The following is a 13,565-nucleotide window of genomic DNA, read 5'->3' as shown; positions in this document are numbered from 1 at the left end:
AGCCTAACTATTATTGTCAAGGATAAAATGTTGAGTATCCATCCATCCAGTCCTCTTTAAATGTACTTCTGGTCAATAATCCTACCTTTCCATAATTGGCTTGGATTGAGAAAGTGGCTATGGAATAGTATTTAACCAGTAGCTTCTGGCTGATCTACATGTATCACATTGTATTACAGTATGGAGGACCTGTACAACTGCTGCAATTTGATAAAGTGTCATATCTCACTGTCCTTAAATTGCACCCACACACTAATACATTCCACTGTAATGTGGAGTATTCACACACACTACATGTGAGTTACCTGTATCAACTACGTATGGTTAAGGACAGAAGGGTTAGTGGTGTTTGACATCTGTTGAAACTTAACAATTTGTTTATCCCTTATTCCCAAGTATCAAGACCAACTCTAAGCCTCACCAGGTTTCTCCACACAGCAATGTCACCAGTCACCATTCAAAACTTTCATTTTCTAGTCTCAATCTTTTGGCATTAGCACTGGACATGGTCTGAGAAGTCTGAGCATGGGGGGAAATGGGAACTTTCTGCTCCCAAGAACGGAATCTATCTTTGCCTATAACTTTATAGATATGCATGGGTGTTCAAAAACAAACTTGAATATGACTTAGTTTCATCCAAGGCTACATAATGGCTGTTATTTTTTGCTTCCAACCAGATTTGGCCTTAATTAGCCACAAATATTTTGAAAATCTAACCTGAATTACTTGCATAATTTAGATGACTTTGAAGATTTCAGGTAGCCTACTTATACCCAGGAATATTGACAAAATAAAAAAAAAAAGAATAAACATGTAAGATTGATGACAGTTCTGCCCACATGAAAGATTTAAAATATGAAATTAAAATGTGGGGCCAGTGCTGTGGCATAGTGCTTTGAGTCTCAACTGCTCCACTTCTGATCCATCTGTCTGCTGTGGCCTGGGAAAGCAGATGGCCCAAATCTTTGGGCCCCTGCACTCGCGTGGAAGACACGGAAGCTCCTGGTTTCAGATCGACACAGCTCCGGCCACTGCGGCCACTTAGGGAGTGAACCAGTGGATGGAAGACCCCTCTCTGCCTTTCCTCTCTCTGTGTAACTCTTTCAAATAAGTAAATAAATCTTTTAAAACATTTTAAATGTAACTTAAGGAAGATGTCTAGCAAAACCTTACTATGGGGGCTGGTGCTGTGGCTCAGCAGGTTAACGCCCTGGCCTAAGGCACTGGCATCTCATATGGGCACCAGTTCTAGTCCCGGCTGCTCCTCTTCCAATACACTTCTCTGCTATGGCCTGGAAAAGGGAGTAGAAGATGGCATAAGCCCTTGGTCCCCTGCACCCTTGTGAGAGACCTGGAAGAAGCTCCTGGCTTCTGGCTTTGGATCAGCGCAGCTCCAGCCATTGAAACCAACTGGGGAGTGAACCATTGGATGGAAGACCTCTCGCTCTCTGCCTCTCCTATCTGTGTAACTCTGACTTTCAAATAATAAATCTTTAAAAGACACACACACAATCACTCAAGAAAAACCAGTACCTGACCAAAAATGATTTTTTAAAATCCAATGGCAGATTATTTCACCACTGGCAAGGGTACAAGGAATTAAACACTCTAACTTCTGGTGAGGTACAATTTTTGGAGGATTAAGCAAAAAGTCATAGTGTTCAAAATATTTGACCCGAGTTCTACTTCTAGGAAACAAGCTGTGTAGAAATGTTCACTGTAAGCACCTAGGCCAGCCCATCCCTCCCATCCCCAAAAGAGATAAAAATGAAACCTCCAATAAGGAACTGATTACTTTGTTTTACAAGTAATTAGGACCCCAAAATAACAAAGCTGAATTCCAGCTTTGCTAAACCAAAAGAGGACTAAACTTTGAGTATGCTAAGTTTTTATTGACACACACACAAAAAAACTTTGAAAAGAAAAGCAAATTAACTTATCAGTTCTGGTGTTATTTTATTTAGAAAAAGATCATCAAGATTTTAAATTTTCCTTCTTTCAATGTCACACTAAATAGACCTAAGAGAGAACCTAGAAAATAAAGTATTTACATATTGAGTACAGAATAAATACACGATAACTGAAAATCTAGTCATCCGCTGATTCACTTTGCATTCCCTTTGTTCATCTTCTGTTTCATTTTCCTTTGCCTCTTGTAAATCCTTTTCTTTCTTGCTTTCAAATCAACTTTCGGTTCCGGTTTCTCCCACTGTATTTCTATGGGTTTCTCTTCAGCTGGAGTAACAAAAACATCCGCAGTGGGATCATGGGGAAGCACGGTCTTCGGCTCTTTCTTTCTCAGTTTCTGCACATCCTTCACTTGCTGTTTCTCTCTGTACTTTGCAGCTGTCATGGATCTAACAATGCGCCGATGCTAGAAAAAAATTACACATTTTACATAAGGCAAAGACATTCACTTATGAAAGCTATTTCCCTTCACCCAGTGTCATTAAAAAAAAAAAGTAGAAATTTTCAATTTATGCAGCAAACACCAAATTCAGTTTCATAGGTAAAATAGAACAGTAATCAATTACTTCACAGAAATATTTTGGCCTGAGTTTTGGTACACCAAAGACCATTAACAATGAAACAGCTTACCATGTTTGGAGACTGGTAGTGAGGATTTTCATATAAAGTTGGTCCTCCAAAACTCCCCTGGAAAATCTTTATAAGATTTAAGACAAAACGAGGTCCTATTTCTACAAGAGCAGCATCTTCTTCTATGATCTTTAATAAAAAGGGAAGCATTTCATTTTGGTTTGAATATACTATCCTAGAAGATATACTGCCTATAACCTCATTATAAGTGTGCCTAAATAACTTACAATCAGCAAAATTAAGCTAGAGGTGAAGCTTGACAAGTGCCAATGCATCAATATTTTCTGAAATCTATCACTAGTTACAGAGTTCGTATGACAAAATACAAACCTTTTCTCAGTGTGTCCTTTCAAATTAAATAATTTTAATTTGGTTCATATCTTGCTTCTCACAGTTTGATATAAAAGCATTTTTAAAAACTTATTTTTTAAAAAAAAATATTTATTTTTATCTACTTGAAAGGAAAAGTGACAGAAACAGAAACAGGTATTTTGAGATCTTGTATCTGCTGGTTTACCATACCCTCAAATGTCTACAACAATCCTGAAGCCAAGAGCTTGGAACCACATCTGGGTCTCTGACATGGGTGGCAGAGGCCCTAATACTTGAGCAAGCCATCATCTGCTACCTCCCAGAACACATTAGCGGGAAGTGTAAGTAATGGGATGTGAATCAGAACTCAGCTATGAGACTATGGGCATCTGAAGAGGTGGCTTAACCTGCTGTGCCATGACACCTGCTCCTTAACAAGGTACATATTCTTTATTTTTTTTAAAGATTTACTTATTATTTGAAAGGCAGTTATAGAGAGGTGGAGGGGGAGGAGAAGGGAGGGAAAAGGGAGGGAGGGAGGTGGGCAGAGAGAGAAAGAGGTCTTCCACCCGCTGGTTCACTCCCCAAATTGCCATGACAGCTGGAGCTGCGCAGATCCGAAGCCAGGAGCCAGAAGCTTCCTCCAGGTCTCCCACACAGGTGCAGAGGCCCAAGGACTTGGGCCATCTTCTACTGCCTTCCCAGGCCATAGCAGAAAACAGGATCAGAAACAGAGCAGCCCGACGAGAACCAGCACCCATATAGGATGCCAACACTGCAGGTAGCAGTCTACCTGCTAAGCCACAGTGCCAGCTCCCAAGGTACATATTCTTGAAAAACTGTGTTTAAAATATATTTTTAAAGTTGCAGCCAACTAGAATCTGGCATTGTAGCGTAGCGGGTTAAGCCACTGCCTGCAATGCCAGCATACTATATGGGTACCTGTTAAAGAGTCTTGGAAGCTTCACTGTTGATCCAGTTCCCTGCAAACGTGCCTAGGGAAGCAGTGGAAGATGGCCTAAGTCCTTGGGGCTTGCACCCAGATAGAGTTCCAGCCTCCTGGCTTTGGCCTGGCCCAGCCTCAGCCTTTGCAGCCATTTGGAGAGTAAACTAGTAGATGGAAGACCTATCTCTAACTCTGCCTTTCAAATAAAATAAAATAAAATAAATCTTTAAAAATATTGTGGCCACTATTAATACACTGTATTAAAGCACACCATGGGAGAACCCTTTTAAAGATTAAATCAAGTATATATTATTATAGATCTGATTGAAATCACATTAAAAGGCATATTAAATGGCATGATCACATTTATTTATTACTGATTATGAAATTAACAGAAAACTTACAAACGATACAAATTGAGAAGGGGACACGTTTAGCTCACACTGCAAGGCAGTCAGGAAAAAACATGCAGACTAGCGCCCAGCTTACATCCTACACCATCTGAAATTTTGTTGTTGCTGGTCTCTGTCCCATCTCCTTCTTTCTGCAAACTCCTGTTTTCACCTCTTCCCTGATGAGTCACTATACGACTCATACAGTAGACCTCACTTTAAGCCTTCTAAAGGAGTAATGATTTTCCATGTCTTAACCAACCCCCAGGGGGATGGTAGCCTTTTAGAACAGAAACTTATATTTTACTGTATTTTATAATATTTGTATACTGTACTGTACTGTATCCTTTATAGCACTTAACATAAATTGGGAACCCAAGTACCTCACAGGTTTTCCTTCTTATAAAATGAAAAATATGGTGGCTTGTTAGGAAACTCATACCCTGTATCAACTGCCAGTCATGAAAAGAGTGCACAGAGGTCACTTCAGGAATGAGATAGAAGTATCTGCAACAAATCTCTTAGGGTAAAGGAAGCTACTTAAAACAAAAGGGTTTGTTAATTCCATCTGCTGTGTCTCCAAGCCCTGTGTATCCCAATTTATTTTAAAGTCTAAATAAAATAAAGCTAACCTGAAAGTTCCGAAACCATATCCTATTATCCAAAATGGAGAATGTAAACACGTGGTCCACAAATGGCTGGCTTTTGGGATGATACCGTGGTGTACTAAAGATCTTAAAAGAAAAAAAGTATATTAGCTCCTTAAACTATCACACATAATTCATGCTTTTGATAGTTAGCAAAAAGTCCAAAAGATGCTTGCTTACAATTATAAAACTACTTTCTGGAAAAGTTTTGTTTACCTGAATTAAGAGTTCTTTTAACAAAGCATAATGTGGTAATTCATCAAAAGCCTATAAAAATAAAGTGAACACATTATTTGACAGTTGAGTGCTCATTTAAAAACAGTTTTCTTTTTTTAAGCAATTACAACTATACCCACTAAAATACAACTGTGCAGAGTAAGTAATTGTATCTCGCATACTGAATGAGGAACTCACAGGATCAAAGGACAAAAGGGGTCGAGAACCTCTCAAGCAGTTTCCGGTCATCTTTAATTCAGCTAGGGTATGAACTAGAAAAAAAAAAGTTGTAAATTTGGCACAATTACTCCAAAAGATTGTTTTAGCTTTCTCATTAAAAAAATTTATAACTAAGTCAACTTACCATTTTGAACAAGGAATTTAGCAGATGGCCCATGAGGTGAATTTGAAAGCCTAAAGAAGGAAGTTTTTTCAATTAGTTACAATTTAGAATGTGGTAAATGCTTACCACCTAATCCCAGGAAACAACACAACATGCTTAAAATGTTAAATGTACTTAGTTTTCTTTAATGGGCTCAAGCTTTTCCAAACTGAATAGTTTTGTTTCATTTCATAGTCTTTTATATAAATGACTACCTATAACTACCAAGAATGAATCCACTTCTGTATGTTCAACCCAAATCTTAGTAATACTCTTACCACATATAGAGATCCTGTTTTTTCTTAGCTTCAAAATAGATGCATTTATTGCAGTTTTTCATTTCACAGACCTAAATGAAAAAAGTACACACATAACATAAATACAAATGAGAACTAAGTAATTCATTATAATATCCAGATTCCTCTAAATATTTCAGTAGGTGACAAAGTCTAACTTATTTACAGAAACATTTAAAGTTCCTCTTAGATTTTCTACCCATGTAGAGTAGTCACTCTGCCTACCGCTTTGGCTTCACTATCCTCTTTTTTTTGGCCCAGAGCATTCTATAGTAGTAAGAGGTCTCACTTGGCGATTACTGGAAGCCTCTTTTCTTCTGACCATTCTCCAGTGAACAAACTGAATATATGTCCAACACACAGCAGTCACCCCTACAAACATAGTGCTTGCAGAACCAAAGACATTTCATAATGCTTATTTTGATTTTTTACTTTTTGGCTTTTTCAAGATCACAACATTTAAGGTCTTCTTCCCCAGTTATAATTTCATTTCTGAAGACCTGGTTCCATAAAATCACCAAGGGACTGGTGAGAAGTGTTAAGTACACAAAACTTATTTCAAATTGAACTGAACTTCATTCACTGTCTTGAAAGTTTACAAAGTCATATTTGAGAAATATACAAAACACTACAGGAGCTAAGTCTTAAATGACTGTAGTACTGATAAACCATCTGATATAGTACTAAACTACTTGAGACTAGACATCTAAAGAAATGCTCCAGCTGTTTTTTCTTTTGTAACATAAGATTGCTTTATTTATTTTGAAAGTCAGAGCTACACTGAGCGAGCTCCCATATGCTGGTTCACTCCTCAAAAGGCCACAATAACCATCGAAGGGCTAGGCTGAAGCCAGGAGCCTGGAACTCCATCTGGGTCTCCGACCTGACTGCAGAGGCCCAAGGACTGAGGTCATCTTGCACAGCTTCTGCCAGGCCATTAGCAGGCAGCTGGACTGGAAACCAGCACCCATATGAGATGCCATCACAGTGGCAGCTTTATCCACTATGCCACAACACTGGCAGCCACTTTTGTTTCTTACTAGTTTCAGAATAAACACAACTAGAGGAAGTGTGTGCCACTCCGGGCCTTTGCACTTACCTTCTTTTCTACCTAACATGCTTCCCAACTCTACCCCTCTTTCCCTAAAGTCTCTGCTCAAACACTCAATATGAAGTTGAAAATTATCCCTATGGAAAGGTGCTTTTCCAGCCCAGCCTAGGTTTTTGAAAACCCATAGCTTGCATCCTTATTAGACTGTAAACTCCGTAACAACAGGGGCATTTTTCTGTTTAACAATGTTTCATCAGCACACAGAACAATGACACATTGTAGCCAAGGTTCAAAAATCTGTACTACATGAATAAACAAAAGCTTTCCAATAACAAAACATAATGAGAACAAAACAATTCTAATTTCGGAGGCCGGCACTGTGGCGTAGCAGGTAAAGCCGCCGCCTGCAGTGCCGGCATCACATATGGGCACCGGTTCAAGTCCTGGCTGCTCCCCTTCTGATCCAGCTCTCTACTATGACCTGGGAAAGCAGTAGAAGATGGTCCAAGTCTTTTGGCCCCTGCACCCTCGTGGGAGACCTGGAAGAAGCTCCTGGCTTCGGATCGGCTCAGCTCTAGCCGTTGCAGCCATCTGGGGAGTGAACCAGCAGAAGGAAGACCTCTCTCTCTCTCTCTGCCTCTCCTTCTCCCTGTGTAACTGTGACTTTCAAGTAAAATAAATAAAATATAAAAAAAAAGAACAATTCTAAATTTTGAATAATTGGCTTTAAAAAAAACTACCTTCAAGAATACACTGAAAATTTAACCTATCACTAGCTTATAACACTTTATTAGCAAATCCAAACACAGTATATTTTAATTACTTTATTTATTTATTATTATTATTATTTTTTTTGACAGGCAGAGTAGACAGTGAGAGAGAGACAGAGAGAAAGGTCTTCCTTTGCCGTCGGTTCACCCTCCAATGGCCACCACGGCTGGCGCGCTGCAGCCGGCGCACCATGCTGATCCGAAGGCAGGAGCCAGGTGCTTCTCCTGGTCTCCCATGCGGGTGCAGGGCCCAAGCACTTGGGCCATCCTCCACTGCACTCCCTGGCCATAGCGGAGAGCTGGCCTGGAAGAGGGGCAACCGGGACAGAATCCAGCACCCTGACTGGGACTAGAACCCAGTGTGCCGGCGCTGCTAGACGGAGGATTAGCCTGTTGAGCCACGGCGCCGGCCTAATTATTTTATTTTTACTAATTTCAAAGGTATCAACACAGATAGGGAGACAGAGTTGAACTCCAATGTGCCAGTTCACTTCCCAAAAGCCTGCAACAGCCAAGGCTGGGCCAGGCTGAGGCTAGAGTTCAGAACTCAATCCCATGTGGCTTGCAGGAACCCAAGTACTTGAGCCATCTCCTGCTGCCTACCAGGGTACACATTAGCGGGAGCTGAAACGTGAAGCAGAGCAGGGGTTCAAACCAGGCATTCCCTTATGGGATGCAAGCATCCTAAACAGCATGTTAACCACTGTACCAAACGCCTATAGATAGCACTTTTAATATTGGTAAAATGTTTTAACTCGTGGGTTTTCTATACATATTTAACACCTTTGAAATTGCATACTACACATGCTGATTCTACACATGCTGATTAACAGTACCTACTATGACACTGGTGCAGTGAGGAAGAAAAAAATGATATAATCCTTCTCTCTCCAGGAACTTTCAGTACGCTTGATGGGACAAGACATAACAATGACTTCAAATAATATATACTTAAAACTAAATTATAAGATATAAAATACCAAACACAATAAAATTTCTGAAAACTAGTTATTAAAAAGTCAATACAATTTTTCTCTAAAATTTTTTAAAACAAAAATTTTATTTATTTAAAAGGCAGAGTGACACAGAACATGGGAGAGATAAAGATAGATCCGTCTTTCATCTGTTGGTTCACTCCTCAAATGGCCACAATGGCAACGGCTGGAGCAGGCTAAAGCCAGGAGCTAGAAACTCTAACCAGGTCTTCTACATGGAGGGTCCCTCAAGGACTTGAGCCACTGTACTCCGCCTTCCCAGGTGCTTTAGCAGGGAGCTGGATCAGAACTGGAGCAGCCAGTACTTGAACCTGTGCTCCAATACAGGATGCCAGGATTGCAGCCATTGTGCCACAGTGCTGGTCCCCTAAATATCTTCTATAAAGTAATTTTTAAAAATCACAAATAACTGACTTATAAATTTTTAAGTTGTATTTATTTGAAACTTATTTGAAAGAGAGGGGAAGGAACAGAGGGATAAAATCTCCCATCTGTTAATTCACTCCCCAAATGCTCCTAAAGCCAGAGCTGGGCCAGGCTGAAGCCAGGAGCTAAGAACTCAACCCAGTTCCATGTGGGACTCAACTACCTGAGACATCAGCTGGAAGCTGGAATGGAAAGCAGAGCTGGGACTCAAACCATGACATGAGATGCAGTGGCTTAACTGCTGAGATAAACACCTGCCCCCAAACTTACACATCTTTAGTAAAATATTTTCCTGTAATTACTTCATAAAATTACCTCATTAATCACAAATAATTTATCTTTACGGTCCATCTTAGTATCTATAAAAAGAAAAAAGAAAAAGCAAGTAAATAAAAGACCGCAAAATTACTTCAATCAAACCACACCTACTATCTAGAAAATATGTACGTGTTTTTATACTCTTCAGTTTAAAGATTTTATAAAAACACCCAACTACTTCAAATACCTCAATTCTTCTTTTAATATTTACTTGAAAGGCAAAGTGACAGGAGGAGACAAGGAGAGAGATCTTACATCTGATGGTTCACAACAGGGCCTGTGTCAGGCCAAAGCCAGGAGGCAGGAACTCCATCTGGGTCCCCCACAGGGGTAGCACTTAGGCTACCATTCGCTACCTGCCAGGCACATAAGCAGAAAACTGGGTCAGAAGCACAGAGCAGCTGGGACTTGAGTTCGCACTCCACTAGGAAATGCCAGTGTCCCAAGCATGGCTTAACCTGCTGTGCCACAATGCAACTCTGTTTTTAAATGTAAAGAACATCACTAAGTAGAAAACAATCCTCAAGAATTATAAATTATGGTTTAAGCAGTATTTCTCAGACTTTAGGCAGTCTGAATCCTTTCAAAAATGGAAAAATTCTCATAGAACTGTTCAAAGAACCAGTTTGGGAAAACAGTCATTAAGAAACTAAAATCTTTTTTAATATACTCAATTTTGAATCAGAGTTGTTGAAGAAAATGGATTTAAAAACTTAATTATGAATTACAGAAAAAGTATAAACAAATTCAAATTTCTATTAGTTTAAAATATCTAAAAATATTACAGTAATTTCAGTTTGAAAGCACTGATAAAAACACTAAGTTAAATTACAACCAAAGTTCAGCCAATTAAAACCAAAAGCACCTCTTAACACAGGCACAAAATCAATTAAACAATGGTACTGCCTCTATCCAAAATTCAAAACTAGATATTCTTCATTTGCTTATAGAAAACTGGTAAAAAAAATTAACTTGGCATAAAATAGATTGAGCCCAACCTAAAGGTGTTTTAAATCTTGTTCCAGGATTATGATTTTTGTTTTTTAATAAAAAAAAGATTTTTAAAAAGCTTCAGGTGGGCATCATGGTACATCAGGCTAAGCCACTGCCTGGGACACCAGCATCCCACATGGGTGGGGCTCCAGTTAGAGTTCCAGCTTCACCACGTCCAACCCGGCTTCCTTCTAATGTACGCTGAGAGGCAACAGATGATGGCTTGGGTGCTTGGGCCCCTGATGCCCACAGAGACCCAGATGAACTCTGGGCTTCTGGCTTTGGCCTGGCCCAATCTAGACATCGTGGGCATTTGGAGCGCAAACCAGCAGATGAAGATCTCTTTTTCTGTTGCTCTGTGTTTCAAGTAGATGAAACTAAACATAGGAAAAAAAAAAAGTTCAGAAAGCAACACATGGCAGGCTTGAATCCTTTAAAAGGTCAAATAATCCCACTATCTCATGACCTTCAACAGTATTTTAATGAAGGCACCCCTGGATCTTCAGAGGTACTGTGGTTCTTTATCTGACAATGCTGTGTAAGTCAATATACATGGGAGTTAAACACATAGAAGCAATGTTATAGATACAAGTCTTGAAAGCTTATAACATCAAAGCTACCTGCTTTAGAATGAGGCATCAGCATTCTCAAGTCCTGCATTAAATGTCTTGTCCTGAAATTTATTCCTCTGGAAGAAAAGATAAGGATCCGTTCCTTGTTTTTCCACTTGCCCTAAAAAAGAGTAAGCGAACTTTTAAAATCTCAAACCTATCTTGTCTCTTAGTATTGTTTAAGAAGCTGTTTGACTTCCTTCTCCCAACCCTAAGGCTTTCTTACCCCCTTTTTAATATTTCTGTTCTCTCCATCGCAGAGCACTTCTATCTAGACAGCCTCAATCATCAATTCTACAGGAGAGTAAGGAACTCTTTCCACCCAGAAAAATCTAGTCACCCCCAGCACCCTCAGAAGATTAGTTCCAGTCCCCTCTTCCCCCAATTTCTGATGTAAAATGGCAAGAGTATTTGCACTTCCTGAAGACTTTAAATCACCTTTAGATTAGCTATCATCCCCAATGAAATGTAAATGCTCCAGAAATAGCTGTAATACTGCATTGTTTAGGGAATGATAACAAGGAATAAAAGCCTGTACATGTTGAGTTCAGAGGCAGTGTTTTAAAAAACACTTCAGACCGAGGTTGCTCAATCTTCCACTTGTGCTTATTTTCCATTTCATCAGCACAAATAAATGCTACCAATTTCTCTTTGCAGTAATTCTTATTCCTTTCTTGTCCACACTGACCTTACTTAGGTCCCTATAACTTTGAATCAACTGCAAATTTCTTCAATGGCCCCTCTTCCCAGACAGGAGGAGCTCCTGTAAGACACAGCCGACCGCAGCAGCTAAAGCTTTTCAAAGCACAGCTTCACTCCCCTTACCTCCCACGGTTTCTAAACAAGTCCAAAAATAACGGAGCTTGAATACCGGACTCTAAAACAGGCTAAAACACGTTTTCATCTTTCCAGAGCCGCTGCTCCACAACAACTCTAGGCTTAGGCTAATCTCTCTCTACCATTCTTTCAAAAAAAAAAAAAAGATTCTCAGGATCTTACCCACTTCAACACCTTCTTTAATCAACTCTTTTATCTTTCCCTCGGACTACTCCCTCTCATTCTGGGACAAAATTCTCCCCTCCCTTTTGAGACCCAGCTCAAAGGATAAGTTCTTCATGATTCCTTCTCATCTTCGGTTAAAGACAATCTCACTCTCTTGCATTGCCGCCGACGGTATCAGTGTAACTTAGATATTACCGGATTTCTTCCTAGCTCCTTAAAGGAGGAGGGGGCGCATTCCCATTTACCGGGAATCTAGAGGCCCAGTTTACTCCTACCAAAAGTATCTCCCTCCTCTTAATCTGCAGATGAGAAACGAGCATCAAACGTCACCGACACCGACTACCTGCTAGGGTACCACTAAGCACGGGGGACACAGAAGTTAACGTCCCCAGGGTCCGTCTTAGCTTAGGGAATTCTCTCGGCTGAAAGCGAACTCCGAAACCTGTGCTCATCTTTTGGCCCACCACCATCAACTGCACATTCTTAGTTTCCTCCTAATCGCCAGCGTTTCCGGGGGAAGAGGTCCCACGCTGGTCATCCTTGCAATCCCTCAAGCCAGAGGAAGCCTAACTGGACAGTCGCTCACGGCCCCTTAGAAGCGTGTTTGGTGAGACAGCTATACGATCTAGCCTATTTTTCATTATCCCTTCAGTTCAAGACCAGATCAAGACGTCAAAGGCCTCACCCCACGACCAACCTTCCAAAGGTTCCCAAGGCGAGCTTCAGGGTTCCCGACAGACACTGGCCGACCACGGCAGCACAGACCCAAACACACCCTCCAAAAGAGTTAGAAAAGAACAGGGGAAAGCCCATGGAAACACCTGAGCTGAGTTCTCCCTGCGCCGGGTAAAGAGGGTCCCAAAGCACACGAGGGCGGCGGCGTGCACGAGTGAGGTGTACACATCGTGCACAAACCGTCCAAGAGGACTGCTGGGAACGAACTCCCCCAACACCCGAGCTACTCCGAAAGGAAGAGAGATTAGGGAGTCCCGGGGAAGGCGCGTGGAGCCTCCACCGCCGGTGTAGCGGTAACAGCTCCTACCTTGCACACGGGGCCGGGGATACGATCTTTGTCTTCTTCCTCCGCCTCTTCTGTCGTGACGCCACGCTTTGCCTGCGGTTCAGCATCTTTATCGTTTTTTTTCGGCTTCTTCGCCTGCACCGGCAACCCTCCACGCCGCTTCCTCTTGGTGGCCGCCATCTTGCCTCGCCGCCGCTACTGGCCTTTCTTCCGGTTCCCCCCACTCCGCCGCTCGCTCCCCTTCCGGTCTCCATTGGTACCGCACGCGCTCCTCTATGGCTCCTCCGTGGCTCTCTGGCTCTTCCGGTCTCTATGGTACCGCACGCCCTCCTCTATAGCGCTTCCGCGACTCTCTGGCGCTTACTTCCGATCTCGGTGGTGCGGCCGTGCGACTCTCTAGGCCTCCTCCAGCTCTGTGGTGACGGTGGCCGAAGCGGAGGGCTGGTCTGAAGAGAGTGGCGGGAGCTGAGCCGCCCGCGCCGTGGTATTCTGGGGGCTGCTGCTCGCCGGCTCCGTGACCTGGCAGGGCCGGGTCTCAGGTGTCCGGTCCCCTCCACAAGGGTGGGATTTCTGGCGCTCGCGATCCCGG

General features: G+C 41.7%; 1 protein-coding gene across 1 annotated transcript; it reads right to left on the bottom strand.

Annotated features, from left to right (window-relative positions):
- Positions 1-1,920: 1,920 nt before the first annotated feature.
- Positions 1,921-13,447, bottom strand: BRIX1 (biogenesis of ribosomes BRX1). The gene is made up of 10 exons (XM_062212477.1): positions 12,998-13,447; positions 10,963-11,074; positions 9,347-9,390; positions 5,772-5,842; positions 5,476-5,525; positions 5,310-5,383; positions 5,112-5,162; positions 4,881-4,982; positions 2,599-2,727; positions 1,921-2,374 (listed from the first exon to the last, which is right to left on the bottom strand). Exons 1-10 carry the CDS (start codon positions 13,154-13,156, stop codon positions 2,105-2,107), a joined length of 1,062 nt encoding a protein of 353 aa, XP_062068461.1. The 5' UTR covers positions 13,157-13,447; the 3' UTR covers positions 1,921-2,104.
- Between the last annotated feature and the right edge of the window lie 118 nt (positions 13,448-13,565).

The sequence above is a fragment of the Lepus europaeus genome, chromosome 15 (assembly GCF_033115175.1).
Source record: "Lepus europaeus isolate LE1 chromosome 15, mLepTim1.pri, whole genome shotgun sequence".
NCBI lineage: Eukaryota > Metazoa > Chordata > Mammalia > Lagomorpha > Leporidae > Lepus > Lepus europaeus.
The sequence above is the reverse complement of the archived record's forward strand: the minus strand, read 5'-3'. Positions and strand labels throughout refer to the sequence as shown.